This window comes from Macadamia integrifolia, unplaced genomic scaffold (assembly GCF_013358625.1).
Source record: "Macadamia integrifolia cultivar HAES 741 unplaced genomic scaffold, SCU_Mint_v3 scaffold976, whole genome shotgun sequence".
Taxonomy (NCBI): domain Eukaryota; kingdom Viridiplantae; phylum Streptophyta; class Magnoliopsida; order Proteales; family Proteaceae; genus Macadamia; species Macadamia integrifolia.
In genome coordinates, this window is record NW_024870607.1 from 124,476 (window position 1) to 142,741 (window position 18,266).

Genomic DNA, 18,266 nt, shown 5'->3' on the forward strand with positions numbered 1-18,266 from the left:
TGAGATCAGATGATAGCCACTTTTTACACAAGAGTGCTTGAAGTGAAATCAGGTGGCGAGAATATCCATTATTTTGCTAGCACCCTCAAGGAGGTCCATGCACATTATGGCATTTGAGATCAATCAATGGCTGCATGTAATGCTATACTTATACTCACACTTACTACACGGATTCATCCAACTCCGTGGCTAGCTGTCTAACTCTAACCTCGGGTATAGTCACGAGTAATAGGCAGTAAAATTACACCCTTTGATACAATACCTTCTGGTATGTTAAAAGAATCACGTACTTGGAGTATATAGAATATAGATCATGTCAAGGGTTGCGGGTTCTATCCACTTCAACCAAGCATCATATAGGAAATAGACGGTGAACGATTAGGAACACCACAAGCTAACTTATAGAATTATTTGTGATTTAAATTAGAATCCCCTTTTAATATGTTTTGGTCATCGGGAAATGCTCTCTTTAGTGAGGTTCGATTAATGTTTATCTCATTACGGGGAACCAAAGGTGTAGTCCCGACTGTTTCAGTCCACATAATTATGGGGTGATTTCTACTAAGTTATGTAAAGTACCAAGGCCATCAATGGATACACATCATTGATATGAAATGAGAAATTAAGAAGTAGGGTATATAAGAAGAGCGTGCCTCATTGATATGAAATATTTTATAAGGGCATTCTCGTTTGAATCACTTTGTTTGTTACTCACATAGCGATGCCTTTAACATAAGGTTTTCTAAGCCATAGAGGATTTATAACAGGACTATGTTTGATTGACCCTTTTTAAAAAAATCATAAAACGAAAAAGTTTCAAAGAAGTAAGATCATAAAATTTTTAAGTTTAAAATTTTCAAAAAAAATTATAAAAATTCAAAACAACTAATCACAAAGTCTTCCAAATAAAAAAACAATCATATAATTATTTTAAGAAGAAAGGGTTTTCAACCTTCAAAAAGATTTTCAGAAAATGGTAAAAAAATTGAGATATCACAAAAATTTCAAAATCATAGAAATGCTAAAAATAAAAAATCAACTTCAAAATCACCAAATACATTATTATTATTATTATTATTATTATTATTATTATTATTATTATTACATTCAAAATAAGAAGAAAGGAAAAGAGCTTCATGATTGAAAAAGAAAAAAATGGATTTTTAAATATCACAAAAATAAAAATAAAAATATCATGGAATTTTCATTTAAAATGAAAAATATCACAACAAAAAAATCATCTTGAAATTATTCAAAAAGGAAAAAAAATAATTTTCAAATATCACTACAATTATTAAGAGAGAGAGAGAGAGAGAGAGAGAGAGAGAGAGAGAGAGAGAGAGAATCATGAAATTTTCAAAGAAAAATGGATTTTCACATATTATGAAAATTTCCAAATATTACAAGAAATAAAAAATATCATAAAAAGTAATTTTCAAATGTCACGCCAATTCAAAAATAAAATGGGGGGGGGGTCACCATCACAATAATTAAAAAAAAAAAACCGCAAAATAATTTTAAGATAAAAAAGAAGAGAGGAGAATTTCAGTAAATTAAAGAGAGTAAAGAAAATGATAAAAGTAAAATAAAATAAAAAATAAAAAATCTATCCTGGAAACAAAAATTTTAGAAAGAAAAAAAAGTTTTGAAAATTTTACCAATTTGGAAAGAGAATGATCATCAAAGGATGATATTGAAGATGTCAAAGTCTAAAAAAAAAATCAAAATCAAAATGCAAAAAAAGATGCGACAAAATAAAAAATACAAGAAAATAAAATAAAAATGAAGATAAAAAAAAATTCACATGGTCATACCATTAATAATCTAAATGGGGCAAGGCCAAGGTTAAGAGCATATTGTCATCTACACTAATCTTGTTTGCACATTTTATTTGCATTGTATATAATCCTTCAATTTCTAAAGTAAACCCATTTTACTTGAGTAAGGCATGATTTCACTTCAAAAAGCTTCCAACTACCCGTGTGGACCCGTCAGGGCAATTGGTTGATCCATACATACTTGGATTCATCCCCATCTGTCCAAGACCCTCAAATACATCTTCCACTACTAAGCTTCACAAGTCAGGGCTCATTTGTGCAGTTCCTGAACAAAGCAAGCGTGGACCCAACCAACAAGGCTTCACACACTAAATTTCTCCGAAGTTTACAAACCATTGTGTTCATTCGCACCATTCTAACTATCCTTGACAAAATCTGGATGGGTTTGTGGCATATCTGGATGGGCTTATGGCATATGGTGCCAAGGACAATTTGTTTTAGTAGAATACAACTATATGTTGGCAGGACAGGTAGTGAAAGCGTTGGTCAAGGACTTGTTACAAAGAGTAGAAAAGGCATCAGAAATAGGATGGCATGTCACAACAATTTGGATAGATTTTCTTAGACTACCCATACGATGCTTCCTGAACTAATGGACGAAGTCTGGCCTTGGTTCTCTTTTTTCAATTTTTTTGATCTCGCATCTATTAAAATCATGCATCGATGAATACCCTTTATTTTTTTAAGGGTTAGCTTATAAGTTGCTGTCAAAGAATTATCTGCTACATATGTATATAGCCTATTTCTTTTCAAAATGTTTAGTTCTTTCCGTCATCAAAAAGGAAAAAAAGGGAGGTTAATTATAACAGGGCAAGTAATACTTCTTCCCTTATACACAGTTATCACCAAAAACTTACATGGTAATGCAGTAATGCCTCAACCGAACTGTGGGGTGGAGATGGCTAGAAGGAGGATTGTTAAAGACTAAGGTTAAAAATAATAATAATAATTGTAAATTAAGAAACAATAATAAATAAATAAAATAAATAAACAAATTGAAGAAATAAATTGTGAATCAGCTTCCACTTGGTCTATAAGAGATACCTGGATCAAAAATTTATTTCATTACTGAACCCAGAAACTGAAGTGCTCTAGTCGATTGAATCAATTTCTTGATCCAATTCTAATCCAACCTTGGTACAGTCCTGACCCTGGTTTTGCTTCTGGTCTGTTGGAAGAATTACCCCCGACTGTTGACCCCTGGTCTTCTTATCCTTCCTTGGCTACTACTGTTGGTGCTTAAAGCATCCAAAACCAGTCTAATAAGAAGGTTCCACTCCCACCGAAGACATTAACTCATCCACACCTTATCTCAGAAAATTTGGGAGCCTCACACCCTGCCTTCTTGGTGTATTAGTCGGTCAGGGTCAGCTGTGACCAGTTCAGAATGTTCACCTCTGGCTATAATGGGTTGTGATCCAGACGCTGCAGGTTGTGCTCAGTTTGCTTGATAATAATAAATTATTAGCCATGAAATGGGGGCACTTTTGCTTTCAATTTTTTCGGACATTCTACAGCATCAGTGGAAAGAAAGATAAACAATCAGCTTTTTTTTTTTTTCTTTGAAGGGAGGGGGTGGTGGTGGTTGGGAATAAGAGACGATGTGATTGGTTAAAGAATTAGTTCTTACATTCAATTGTGTAGAACAGTAAAGACAGACAAGTACTTAACATCTGAATTGGAAACCTTGAAAGTAAAGCTGCTTCTAAAAATCTCTGTAGAAGCCCCTTTTTTCGAGGAGGAAAATTACAAATAAATGAATTATCTACCAGTTTGCAAGGAGAATGTGTCCCAACAAACCGTAAGAGCAGAGCATGTACAATTGATCTCCACCGAGTATTGTGGACCAGAAGCACACAAACTCTGAAGGGGTGAATGGAAACAAGAAGAGGGGGGGGGTTAAAAATAGAAAAATAGTAACAAATAAAGGAGAAAAATATGCAGAGAGAGATGTATATAAATATATATATATATATATATACCCCTACTAGCTTGTTTCCATCTTTAACCTCTTCTGAACTCGATCCGAGTCCTCACCACTGCTTGCAACCCTAGAATGGGCAATTGCTCGATTGGTAGATGGCTCTTCGTGATCCTGAGGCAAGATTCAAGGAAAAATTAGTCCGATTATAAGGGGGATCCCCCACTTTCATGGCAGTTTTAAAAACTCATATACGGATTCCTAAAAGCAGCAGTTGCACCAAATGCAAATCCTCCACAAGGTACCTCAACCCAGAGACGGACCTTAATTCAGTTCCAAAGAGGAATACTCACCGAATGGTTAGAAGGAAAGGTAAAATAATCCTGGGGGTATTGGCATGTACCCAGGTTAACCACACAACTGTAAAGGCAGGAATAACAATACTATAATAATAAAGACATAACCCAAGGTGATGAAATAATGGAGGATTGATCTGCTTATGCCTGAATAACATAAGAATACTTGAATATGGTTACATCAGAGGACTGGAATACTGCAGCCGCATATGCAATTAAAAATCTCCAAGTAAGAACTGCATTATATTTATGCAGTTGTGAATGCAATGACCTCTTCACTAAGGTCAACACCCAAATGAACCCCTCAGCCTTCCCTTTGACAGAACAAAATAAAAAAATTTTGAAACTTTGAAGAAACCCGACTCCAGGAACTGGGGTTTGAAGGGGAAAATAACAAATAACTATGAAAGAAAAGAAGGAAACTGGGATTAGCCATCGAAGTACCTTAGCACTGGATGTCATACTGGCCAGTCTATTAATTGCTCGCTTCCCAAGATCAATCTGCACTGAGATGCTAGCTTGTGACAAATCCACACCTGTGCTCTGAAGTGCTTGGGTTAAAGAATTCAACAACCTGTCTCCCACAAAACCAATTTAGCTCAGAAACATGCATACATCAAAACAAAATAGAAACTCTTAATGATGAATGTGTTGACTCATGCTGTGGGGATCTTGGTGCAACAAGGCTTCAAAATCTAAAAAGGCATTTAGGACACTTTATTCTCTCTCTTTGAAAGGGAAAGGTCAGGTCATAGCAGACAAAGTCCTGTTAATATGCTAAAATGCAAACACTAACAATCAGATATTGCAAGCCCACTAACCCAAGAAAAAGTAAGGAAGTGCAAAAGAAGCAGAACCAAAAACGACACCTTATGGGCACTTACCCTTGAGAGTACACACTTGAGATGCTAATTGTTCCCCCTTCAACTGTCATATCCTCCTGTTCATTTGGTGTATTAACTGTGGTCGTACATGGTTTATTTTGCCACAACTTGGTTTGGGGCTGAGTTGACATCTCTTCTGCATCTGGCACTGGTCTCAATGGCAGTTGGGTATGCCCACCACTTTGTCCAACAGAAGTGAATGTGTTCGGCTGCATAGGAATAGACAAGGATACCGACTTATTTGCCAGGCCAGGGTGATGATCCATTGGTCTGTACGCAGCAACAGTGCTGAGCTCAGATTCAACGACAGTCTGTGCATTTGGACGCATGGTAGGGGCAATCGCAACATTATTATCATCAAATTTTCCAGCAAACATTAAACCCGGACCAGGACCATTCTTCATGGCTTGTGGATGATCAATCATACTTTCTCCAGGACCATGGCTATTTCTCTGTTTCAAGGTAAGGATTGATCATTACTAAAACACACTAAGGGCATCTTTCTAAAAATTGTATATCATAGTGATATAGTCAGTTCAATTCCCATTTTAGTCACGGTGAAAGCTAAAAATGTGCTTGATGCAGGGACTTTCTCACATACTCCCGCCTGAAGAAAAGCAAAGAGGACAACCACTTCCACGGTTTTTAAAAGGGGAGCCTTTTTTCCCTTTTGTCAGCATGGGCCAAGTTCAGCCCATTATTGGGCCTATTCTACCACATCTTGTGGGTCTTGACCTAGTTAACTCCTATTTTATTTAAGTTGTTTTAACTATTACATAGCGTAGAGGGTTTACTCTAAGTGTCCTTTTTTAAGTTTCCTAAAGTGCTATGTAAGTTTGGGTAGACAAATAATGAACTTAGCTAGGGAGTCTTTTATTTTAAATAGATTGGAAGGCTTTTGGGTCAATGATTTTTTATTGAATAAACTTCACGGCTATGCCTTTGCTGCTAAGATGGTATGCTTCTGTGAGAGGCAGTGAGGAGTGCGAAACACTGTGACTACAGAGATTCTGATCCAGGCCTGTCAGTGGGAAATATATCCCTACCCTTCCCTATGCTCAGTTTTCCTTCTCAAGTAAATGCTATTTTCATCTGTTATTTACAAGGCTATGCTGTATTTTGATTTAATCAGAGATTGGATGGGAATATTGTCTATTCAAGTTTCTCTTCAAGAGTTTTATTATTGAAGATTAACTTACAGCAGATCTCCTTTATCACATACCTGACGGCAGCTCTGTTTTAGGGCCTATTTTGGCAGAATTGATATCTGCCTTTAAGAGAGATCTGTCCATTAGATCCCCTCCACCTTTTGGAGTATTGAATGGCCCCCAAGAGGGTCTGTCGACCTGGATTTGCAGTAGATCAGAACCTCTGATATGCCGTAGTATAAAATCTCTCAAATTCGGGTCTTCAAGTTCATTCCATTGTCTTGAATTCTGACCTCAATTCAACCATTGGATCATTGCAGTACTTTGGGGTTTTATTATCCTAACAGCCTATTATCACTAGAATTTGAGCCCCATGCATAAACGTTGACTTTCACTTTGTTAAATAACCTAATTTCTGGTTTTAGGGTTTCTTGAGATCCTGTCAAAGTGGTAACATCTGAACCCTAGTGTTCAGCCTCACTATCCCCCATTAATGCAGCAAACACCTCTTCTTCTGACTTGACAAAAACACCACTAACTGGAGGAAGAGGGGAGAAAACAAGGCAGAGATCAACCATAGCATCCCCTCCACTCAGAAACAGCCAAGAAATAATTATTTCTTGGAAACAGGAGGCTGCAACAGAATGAGAAGAATCATAAATGCAAAAACCCACACAAGCATGTGGGTAGATCTACCAACCTGCATGGACCCACATGTAGAAGGCATGTGAGTACAGCAAGCAAGCAGAAACCCAGCCTATTCGCAGCCACCTCCATCAAACACGAATCATCAATGCATATTTTAGCATGTCCAAGCTAGGACCACACTAGAAATTTTTCTTTTTTTACCAACAATTGGATGATACACAGAGCAAGGGATCAACATTTTACCCATGGTGTCAACTTTGTAGGCCCTGGATTCCATCCTGGACATAATTGTTCATATTTGTGTACCTTCTCCTGTAACAACTGAATGTGCTCAATGACCTGCAAAAGGATGCAGATACTTCATCAACCGATTTGAACTGAAGCAGTAATTTATATGGCCTAATGCAACATATCCATTGGATTACATGGTATACCTCTAATAGGAAAGATGCCTTATCTCTCTTCTGATCACTATGGGGTATAAGTTCTCTCAATATCTGAAATCTGTAAAATAGTTGAAAATTTTTCAGCATGCTCAGTGATGAAAAAGGACGCTCCCCGTGAAGAGAAAAAAATGCTGAGTGAGGGTGTTTGTAAGAAGCATCATAATATGCAATTAAATATTCAAACAACTGAGATTTAAATATAGTTTATATCCGGATTTTGCAATTGCAGATAATAAAAATAAGGGTTTCATTTCTTACACTTTGTGACTTGTCCAAGCATACAATAATCAATGGTTACATACAATTCTCCCACACTAGACAGCTGTTGTATTAGGCCTACACATAGACTTCTTATGAACAGTATCCAATAACTAATATTTCACCCCTAAATTTAATAAATAACAGAAGATCATGAGATATATGTCTACACAAATTAATTTTTGTGGGCCCCCCAAGAGATAATTCCTGGGTCTGCTCCTGATCTTGAGAATATTAAAACAGGTTACAAACACGCCCCACCCGACAACAAAATTACGTAAAACAGGAAAGTTTTGACCATCAAAGACAAGACCTAATAGAAATTGACTGGATTATGACATCGAACCATATGCAGCCATTATTGAGTACAAATGAGCTACAATAATTGGTAGAGCTAGATAAAGCAGGGTCATAGAGGTATTTCTTTTAGTCTGTTTTTATGTTACTCTGGACTACTTTTACTCCTACGCACCAGGTTTTAGTCATATCCTAATTATAACTTTATCTTATGTCTATTTAAAAAGTTAGCATTAGCCAAAGCATTATCCCTGCAAGTTTCCATTAGGCATACTTTTAAGAGGCAACACTTATGTAAGTTGGCTACTGTTCCATAGAGAGGTTTCACTTACCTATTTGAAAAAAAGCAGGGCCCATCATTTGGGATTCTGTTTAATATTACAGAAACTCATGAAAGGACCGCGCCTGGAATTTCAAATATGGTTCCAATAAGGCCTACTGGTCTCATGCTGGTATCTTATTTCTTTTCTTCTCTTCATTATTTCTGTATCTTTATTTTGATTTATTGGTCATATGCTGGTGTGCTGAAATGAATCCCCAGTCTTCTTCCAGTCTCACAACTGATAATAGATTTTCACTATCTCCAGAAAGTTCATCAATTGAAGAGGAATGGCATGCATTCAAGATTGGAGGGGTCCAAAGATCCAAGAGAATTTTTTAGGGGAGGAGGTTGGGGGGATGAAGCCACAGAAATATCACTGACTTCTTTTGTTGTTTGTCCCTTCTCATTGGTTTAACCATGTCAGACAATATGACAATGTGATACAGAACTAGCAGAGAAGTAATGGGAGGTGCCAGTCAGAAGTAAAAAATCGTTTCATCTCTGATTTCACTATATTAGGGTAGAGATGAACAATAAGATGTAGCACAGTGATGCAGGATAATTTGGCAGATTGCAGGTAATACACCAATCTAATCTAGTATGCAATTACAATTGACATAATTTGATGAAGAAAAAGGAAATACACTATTCATCATGAACAGCTCTATTGGTTTGTTAGCTGAAAAGAACCATTCTCTAACCCATAATTAAGACAAGACAAGACTGCCTTTTCAAATTCCACAAACTGAACTTGAAATTATAAGACAAGACTAAGACAAGACCACAGACTGACCTTGAAATTATAAAATAAATTTATAATTTAGGCCATAATTAGGCTGCCTTTTCAAATTCCAAGTCAAACTCTGGAAACTCCATAGAAACTTTTACTTGGACTTTGACTGATGAAGACTTCTAGCATAACTCTAATAACAATTAAGCACTTCCTCTGACAGCCTAACCTACTTTCCCAAGGAATAGTGAAGAAAATAGCCCATATAAAATTTCAGAATTCAAAAGAAAAACTTAAAATTCAATGTCATACATACTAACCTCTCTTGAACTAAATATTGAGCCTTCAAAATAAGAGATAATGTTATTTGAAGCTTCAGGCATTCCCACCTCAACTGGATTCCAAATGAAAGGAGGAAATTCTAATGGACAGCACAGCAAAAGTGCACCAGAATTGGAACTTTTACGCTCACAAAGTGAGCATCACTCTAATAAAACTGAATTCTTAGTAGCAACTCACATGACTTAAAAACAGCCCCATCCTAGTGCTAGGGATGAATGGAGGAAATTCTAATGGGCAGCACACCACAAAGTGCACCAGAATTGGAACTTATACTCTCACAAAGTGAGCATCCCTCTAATAAAACTGACTTCTTAATAGCAACTCACATGACTCAAGAACAGCCACGTCCAAGTACTAGGGATAGGGATGAAGGCAGTTTCCTTCCTAGAAACAACTGTCCTAGATGCTAGATCAAATTATCAAAAGCGAATTAGAAAAGATCATAGAGACCGGATTGTTTGAAGAAAGATGGTATAACAACAAAGAGTAACCACTGTACATATTTTGAAACTTTTAAAAATGTACCAACATGCAAAAAGGCCTCAAGCCCTAACGAAACTGAAGCAAGCAATAAGGACAGACTCTAATTCGAAAATGACTTCATTATTGGAGCCATCTGTCATTTAGCTTTAAATGTGCCGCAGCTAATACAGAGTCATCCCAAAAGAATAAATACTGTACATACTTTAGGTAATTTAGTGAAAATGTTTCTTCTACATAAGGTCTTGAGTATTATCCTATCCTTATAGAGAGATAATCGTATCCAATTGGGGCTATCAAAAATAGAAGAACAAAAAAATGCCTCTTCATCACCTAGAAGAGAATAGTTAAGAGAAAATTTCAAAATAGTCACAGCAATTTTTAAAGGATTCAAAAGTTAACAGCTATGAAGAAGTTGACAGAAATGTATATGATGAGGAAAACGGAAATCTTTTTGAAACAAAAAGCCAGAAAGCGAAGTCAGGAGCAAAGTAACATCATAATTTTCATGCATTATTTCGGCCCAATACTTTATTGAATTACAATACTAATACACTGGCCAAAGAAAAACAGAAAAAGAACCTTGAACGGAAGGTTGGCTCTACTTGCCTGTCGTTAATCTTGCTCCTTCTACGCTGCTCTGTTGCAGAATGCTTTGATCGTGGTGTGACAGGCTTTTGATCGGTGGGGCTCTTGCCGTCGATTTTTAGAGTTGAATTCCCTGCAACAGTAGTTTTAAAATGAGGGAGAAGAAACTTGCTACAATAAACGGTCCTAACAAAGAACTGGATTGATCCGATGATGAAAATAGAACCCAGCTCGACAAATTAGAGAATAAATGAGAGAGACACCGTCCCGCACGTCAAGCCAAAACGGTAGAATAGAAAAATAGCAGAGAAGCTCAGGCTCAGAGGGCGCCCAAGAGTGAAGGGCTAAGCGAAAAATTGGACCAGCCAGCCCTCACGTTATCGTTCAGTACGCATGTACCTTTCTGGGAGGGACCGTCTTTCTGGATAACAAACTCCTCATCGTCGTCTTCTTCCTCTTCTTGAGGAACCCTGGCAGATTTCATCATCATCTCCATGAAGCTCTGACTCTTCTGCCCCGTAGTATACCTGTAAGAAAGTTTACAGAGCCCGGCCCCATTAAAAAAAAAGGACGGAAAGCAACAATTCATCAATTTCAATTTCAAAACAGAAGAAAGGGAAAGTCTGGATACGGGAGCGAAAGTATGTCTACAACTTGGAGGATGACTGAGAGCTGAAGCTGTTGCGATGGATGAAAGGGGACGGCGATGCCCGCTCTGACAACCAAGGGCCCAACTTCTCAGCCGGCACTGCAAAGACAAAAGGACAGACACGATCAGGTGTTTTGTGTTCCTAATTAAATTCCCGGTGAGGACGGTGGTCCACTCTAACGTGCGCGGCAAAGGTGAGGCCAAATTAGATGCTCCTCGAATCGGGACCCAGAGGACGTTTCAATCTGGCCTATGGTTTATTTTGAGTTCCGGTTCTTCCTGAACCAACGGGGTTACGGCCTTACAGGCGGGTAGGGGTGTCAAGTCCTAAACCGAACCGGTAAAACCGGCCGGACCGAACCGATAACAATTCGGATCGAACCGAACCGAAGCCTTATTGGTTCGGTTCGGTTTCAAGTATTGTAACCCCAAAACCAAACCGAACCGCACCGAAAACCGGATGAACCCGAAACCAAACCGAACTCGGCTCAAAACCCGGACCGAAACCGAAACCAAACCGGTAAGAAACCAAAACATTCCAAAATTCATTAAAAAAATCAAAATTTGAATAGTTTTGTATACATTTGTATGGAAAATTGAATCCAAACTAGACCAAAAACCAAAACCAATCCGGTTACAAATTGATTTAAGAAATCGAAGTTCAACAATTCATCATTTGGTTGTTTCCTAATGGCTCCATACCGGTTTAAAAACCGATCCAAACCGAAATGAACCTAATAAATCCAAACCGGTACCAACCCAAACCGCACCGAAGCCGACACCGGACCGAAACCGATAAATCCTTAATGGGTCGGTTTCGGTCACTTCCAAACTCACACCGAAACCGGTGAAACTGGACCAAAACCGCACCAACCCGGACCGTTGACACCCCTACAGGCGGGGAAGGTTGGAACTTGAACTCCATTCCATTCGGATCCATATTGGTATTGTATCAGTATCGATACCATTAAAAATACTGATTACTCACATTATCCGTCAAACTTATTGGGAGATACATTACCCAAAAAAAACTTTATTGGGAGATGTGCATTTTTGGACGGTGGAGTCCTTGTGACTCTGGAATATGTTGGCCATCACAGACATTTAGGAAGATGGTTACATAACAACAGGGGAGAGTGTTCTAAGCATGCAGTAAATATGAGCACATCAATCAAGTATGACAGAACGATTATATATATAAAAAAACAAAAAGATCATTTAATATTAGAAGAAAAAAGGTAGATAGAGAAAATAGAAAACCCTCTAGTAGTCGATAGATTTTTTTTTTTTTTTTAAATAGAAATTTTCTTGTTATCTTTTATTGAAGTTTCAAAAAATAGTAGACTTCATTTATTCATTTATTTGCTTCATTGTTCACATTTTTCTTTCATTTAGGGGTATAAGAACCTATCCTAATGCGCCCTGAGTCTGAGCCTAGGCTAAGAATTTTGATTCCGAGAGTGGGTTAGGATTGAAAACACTAACTCTTTTGAATCAAGGCTGGATCAGCTTAACTTTGATTTTAACCCTGATTTATATGATGTGATTTAATGATTTACTTAGTAAAATCTGGACTAACAGGATCAACCTGGGCCAATCAAGATCAATCAGGATCAGACTAGGTTGACATGAGCTCAGTAGGGTTTGGGCTTGGGTCAAGTTATCTCAACCCGACCTAGGGTGGGGTTGGGTCTAGTCTGAGTTTAAGAAAACTAAGATTGGGTTCTGGTTCAATCCAGCCCTCTATCACCTTTCACCTCTACTTTCATTGAATGTAAAAAAAAAAATATATATATATATATATATACATATAACATAATAGTAAATTATTTTTAAATAATTGTGAAAACTTATTTTATTCATGACTTGAAAAAAATTTTAAGAATAAAACAAAGGATAATTAATGAAAAAAAAAAAACTTATTATTATATACACATATACATGTGTCAGTGAAACAATCGCTATAGAAATCTTGAATTGAATTTCAAGTCAATTTCTTTACTGATCTTAGGCTGAAATTTTAGTGGTAAAACTAAGTACCATGCCGTACCTGTACTCTCGTACTCTTCTTCTTTTTTTTTTTTTGGTAAAATACTCTTCTACTCTTCTATGGAGTTGTAAGACTATATTACTATGCTAACCCCTTAACATAACACTACACTTACAGTAAAATAAGATGCAATAGATCAACGAACCTTTTATGACGTGTTTTTCTCCGGCATTATCCTTCACTGTCGTTCCGTTCTCCTTCACCACAGACTCTCCCCACAACGTAAATGCGCCTCCGTTGCTGTAAAAGCTACCATCAGAGTTCGATTTGCTAGCTTCCCCGTTTCTCTCTGTACAATATACACTCCTTTCAGGCTTCGCAACTCCTTGACTAAAATTGGAAATGTGACTTATACTGTAAGTGCCAATTCCCCCTGGGAGTACATTTTCCACCGACGCCGTTGATGAAGAAGGCATCTTTTCAACTACTGTGGACGTTTTCATATTCTCCACTGTGTTTTCACCCTTTGCTGCTTCGTTCTTCCCTGCCCTCTCCAGTGGTTGCAGGAAATCATGCGTTTTAAGGTAAATCCCTGAAAAAAGAAAAACTCAGAGTTTAGAGGCTGTGTCTAATTCTGCAACTTCTTGGGGAAAAAATGGGCAAGTCATCCTCTCTCTTCAGTCTTCTCCATTCGTTATCTGTAGAACTTTTAGACTTTTCTTCTTCTAACGTGGAGTGATTTTACAGGACTTGTGAGCAAAGAGTGCAGACATTGGATTCTGGGTTTCTGACAAGAACAGAGAGCACGAGAGGGAGGAGGCTTGGAAAGTAGTGTAGGCCACAGGGCCCGTACTTTACCTGGTCGTCTAGAACTAGATGGACCCATTTCCCGGCCGTGGATTCTTGTGGTGCGTGCGTGAGTCAGGGTTTCGTGTCATTAACTGATTTCTGAAGACGTTCGTCCTGCTTACGTCTACTCTGGGTCAAGTGATGTGAACCGTCAGATAAGAATCTTATTGAATCGGATAAAGTGTGGGTCCAACCTAAGAAAGCAACCGTACTCCCGTCAATTTTGGACTCTGAAGAAACACATATCGAAACAAGATGGGTGGGGCCACAGTCAATCAACTGCTATGATAATTGGGATTTTGGGCAAAATGGAGTCCCGCAGAATGAATGACCTGAGGTCGTTGATTCACTGGGTCACGTGTATAATCAGTTGAGGAGCGTTGGCATGATTTCATTTTCCCACTAAATGGTAAAAATTTAATGAGGAACCTCCTTTTCCTAACCTAAAGCTGAAATTATCTTTCCTCTATATATATATATATATATATATATGTGTGATCTCCATGGTTTCTTCCCACATGTCAAATTTCATAATTTATATTTCAATTCTCATATTTCCTTTCTTAATTTCTTAGTCAATAAATGAATATGTATCAATTAGTGGTGATCACTTCACATCTCTTAGACAGAGAGGAATTTTTTTTTTTTTAGTTGAAAAAAATAATTCATTTTTTTTTCTTTTTTCATAGAAAGAATTGGTGAATCTAGGATTAACAATGAGGGTGCATGGGATACATGGAAGTATGAAAATTTGCTACCATCTAGGTTGCAAGATCTTTCCTATTACTCAACTTTGTAGTTAATAAAATAGAATATAAGAAAAAACTTTGAAAAATACTAAAATCTAAAAAAGTATTTATGAACCGAAGGGAGATTGAATTATTTCACTTCTTTCTTGGGCTTAAAGCCTGAGTAGCAGGAAAGTTCCTCTTCCTGCTATAGAAATGGAAAAAAAAAAAAAAATTCCCACACGCAAGGGTAAGACATCAAATGAGGATAAGAAATGAATGATTGAATTTGCGGAAGAAATTTGACATGTGGCAAAATTTGAAGATGCTAAACATAACTTTTTGCAATAAAGAATAACGAAAAACCCTTTTAATAAGATTAAAAACAGGAGTTATTATTATTATTATTATTAAATGATAAATTAAGATCAACATACCAGAAGTAGGCTTTGGATCTTGGTGCTGGAAAGAATGAATGTACAGTGGAAGGAAATCATGTGTCGGTTTTTTACCTGTAGAAAAACGTAAACAACCAACCATAACATTCAATATGGTGTTAGGGATTATCATTGTAGGGATAAAAGGAATAGAGGATACCTTCGGTTCCAAAGGGGCGAGGTTGAGGAAGCTCCATCCACTGCCACTGGTTGATCTATGATATAGAGTTTTCTGTACTTCTTGGAACAGATTTTCTTCTCCTTCGTTAATTTCTACCTCTGAGAACTGGAGTTTCAGACTCAGCTTCCCAAGTCAACTAGTCGCAGATGCTGAATTTCCAATAATTAGACCCTAATTCCACCGAAACAGATGTCTTCCACAGAAATTGTTCCAAAAATGGCTAAATTCTTTCTCTCTCTACTTCGGTGGAAACAATTCTGCTTTACAGAATTTCAGATCTTCAAGAATAACCGGAAAAAAATTAAGTACGGTATGGAATATAGTGAGACTCAGAGATTGAATCCTCCCAAGAGATTATATCCTCCACTCTCATACGTAGAACTTAAATCCTGAGAGCGACGCCTCCGACCAGAGATCGGAGGCACATTCACCTTCTCTATTCACCTTCTCTATTGAGGTAAAAAAACTAAAAATCCTCCCTTCAAACACACCTCCTCGGACTCAAATTTCAAAGCCAACTGCAACGACACCACTCGCCTGCTTGCAGAAACCTCAAATTTCCACCTCTTTTGTGAACGAGACACTCAGTGAAGCGGTTTTTCCTTCCCTGAATTTCCACCTCACTGCACAATTCCAAAGGTTTCCTTCCACCTGCGCTTCTCTTGAAAAATCTTGTCGACCTTAAAAGACGTATACGAACTTCCACAGGTTCCCAGGAAAACTGCAACATAATTGCGGTTGTATCCAGGAATGAATCAAGTTGTGTAGATTTACGCATTGAATAGAAAGATTTACGAAAAAAAATCTCATATAAATATCAAGCACAGAAATTTTAAAAGCCAAATTTTCCAAGTAGATAGATCCAGAACAGAAAATATCACAGAAGCTTGCTTACCTTCGATTAGGTAAAATGCGTCTGATATTCGAAGAACAATCCAATCTCACGTTTAAATAACTGTCAAAGTAGATCTGATTAGTATCAAGAGGAGATGAACTAAATTCAAATTCCACTTCTTCCCAAACTGTAAGGATCAAATGGATCCAGAGCTACAGACACGAAGAGGAACAAAAATCTACTCGAAACCTTCAGTGAAAATCTCTCTCTCTCTCTCTCTCTCTCTCTCTCTCTCTCTCTTGCTGTGTCTGTTTCTCTCTCTATTTTCTTTCTGGCTGCGCTCTTTAACTAGCGGTGCGGCGGAAGGAAGAGCTGTGTGTCGGAGGGACACTATGGTGAGAATGAGATCTTTATACGGTCTCTTTTCCGTTTTATATTTCTCCTTCCCTACTCCCCCTTCTTTTCCGTCACCAGAAACAGAAACGCCGGTCTTTGGACGCCGTCAATTAACGACGTTAGCCTATTGATTGACGGCCCTTCTACGGTAACTCCGCGCACTCCCCAGTTCCCCTCATTCACTTCTTCTATTTCTATAGATCCCTATTCGACGTTCAGAAAGTGATGCCACACTTACACGAATCAGATCAACGGTATATATAAATCCACAGTGGCTACAATACAGCCTCAGTTCCAGCTCATGTTGGGTAATGTCAGGTAAAGGGATAAACAAAGGGTTGACTCTGGTATCTGTTGACAATTTGATAATTCCAAAAAAAAAAAAAAAAATGAGAGAGAGAGAGAGAGAAGGGGTGAAGAGTTAATACGAGTGATGATTAGAGGCGTAGATCCCGATTTTTAACTTTAAACATTTCAGTTGGGGGCTCAGAGTATGAAGGGTGGTAATGAACAAAAAAAGTCACGTGCTGTCCGCCACACAGTGGAGGGGGTGGTCGTATTTTGGCTCTGTTTGGGCTATGTGGGCCCTACACGTATCCTTCTTAAGGCTTTACTTCCTCTCATCCATCACCTGTTCCCTCCCTGTCACAACTCTCGTGTTCGGGAAACGCGGGGTTTTGTTTGATCTCAGAAATTCTGTACAGAACGAGTTATCATGTGCACGCGCTGGATAGCGCTGTAGAATAGATTCCCCACTCACATTTTCCTCCCAGTTTCTTTTTTTTTTTATTAAATAATAATATTAATTGTTAAGGTCAGGTTATCAAAAATAAATAAATAAATTACGTTAGCAAGGCTTTGTACTGTAACGATTCTATTTTTTAAACATGATTCTAGGTTTGGCACACTTTTTTGCATTTCTATTTTTTTTGAGTGATTCTGTATCTTAAATGTTGTATGGTAAAAAAAAAAAAAGTTGATTTTGTAACCTGGAAGAAATAGAAACCTGTATGGTTTGCATTTAACATAATCATTTCTAACAGAAACCAATATTTACATAAAATGTCATCTTTACCATGGGTGTCAAAGTTGTGATTTTTAAATAAAATCTAAGAATAGTCAATGGTTTTTTAATAGCTCCTAAGTTATGAAAACCATTATTACACAAATAGCTAAAGTCGAAATAAAACATAAATGAGAATAATTGATATGATCAAGTTCCATATCAACACCACGCTTGTCACGTCAAATATGAAATATTTCGCCGTGTTTCTTTGCGATCGATTAATATGAAGGTCATATCCTCCTTGCGGATAAAATATAGAAACTATTCATCTAAGACAGACTGAGAATGAAGGGGCAATATAGAACTGGTTTGAGGTGGATTTCACTAAACCAATACAGAATGTACTCTGCTTATTATCAATCAATCATCATAATAATTCGCAAAACTAAAACATGGGTTCTCTTGGAGACTACTAGCAAAATATGGTCAGGGAACAAGACCCGATCCTCAACCATGAATGGCAATGGTCCCCCATCATCAGCTATTTATTTTCTCTGTTGCAAAACAAAGTATCCATTTCCAGAAGTTTAGAAGGACCACATGAAGAGCATTAGAGAGAACATGTCGGATTTGTTAGAGGTGTGACTTATTACAGGCATTGAAGTGGGTCTTCCTCTATCCACAAAATCAAGGATGAGTCTTTCCTGGCATTGGAGAATTTCAGGTTGAAATTAATTTATCATTTCTTTTCACTCCTAAGAATAGCAACTGTATGTTGTAGCTTAAAATTTTGAAGCATTCGTAGTCTCATTCCCATTAGTGTTTGGTCATGGTATCTGGGCTGGCTTCTTCACTGATAGCCTTGCGATAAAAGAGAAAGCATTTGCTTCTATGACCCATCTACTCATTAGTTCTGTAACACTTGATACCGCACAAG

The 18,266-nt window shown here is 37.5% G+C and overlaps 1 protein-coding gene across 2 annotated transcripts; it reads right to left on the reverse strand.

Annotated features, from left to right (window-relative positions):
- Positions 1 to 3,445: 3,445 nt before the first annotated feature.
- LOC122070692 (transcription factor BIM2-like) lies at positions 3,446 to 16,318 on the reverse strand. 2 transcript variants are annotated; one of them, XM_042634896.1, is made up of 13 exons: positions 15,988 to 16,318; positions 15,072 to 15,813; positions 14,912 to 14,986; positions 13,103 to 13,489; positions 10,913 to 11,006; positions 10,658 to 10,785; positions 10,280 to 10,391; positions 7,230 to 7,299; positions 7,039 to 7,134; positions 5,000 to 5,451; positions 4,560 to 4,689; positions 3,821 to 3,933; positions 3,446 to 3,701 (listed from the first exon to the last, which is right to left on the reverse strand). In XM_042634896.1, the coding sequence occupies exons 2-12, from the start codon at positions 15,106 to 15,108 to the stop codon at positions 3,826 to 3,828; spliced, it is 1,689 nt and encodes a 562-aa protein (XP_042490830.1). In that variant the 5' UTR covers positions 15,109 to 15,813; positions 15,988 to 16,318; the 3' UTR covers positions 3,446 to 3,701; positions 3,821 to 3,825. The 2 variants fall into 2 exon arrangements, with proteins under 2 accessions (XP_042490830.1, XP_042490831.1); XM_042634897.1 differs by lacking the exons at positions 15,072 to 15,813; positions 15,988 to 16,318 and adding an exon at positions 13,756 to 13,940 and having other exon boundaries at positions 3,446 to 3,933; positions 14,912 to 14,988.
- Positions 16,319 to 18,266: the final 1,948 nt, after the last annotated feature.

Excerpts from the sequence above, each read along its gene's own strand:
- LOC122070692 (XM_042634896.1), bottom strand. The coding sequence starts at position 15,108 with ATGGAGCTTCCTCAACCTCGCCCCTTTGGAACCGAAG. Across the intron at positions 13,490-14,911 it reads AGATCCAAAGCCTACTTCTG|GGATTTACCTTAAAACGCAT; the intron begins GTATGTTGATCT and ends TTCTTTTTTCAG. Across the intron at positions 5,452-7,038 it reads CTACAAAGTTGACACCATGG|AGAAATAGCCATGGTCCTGG; the intron begins GTAAAATGTTGA and ends ACCTTGAAACAG.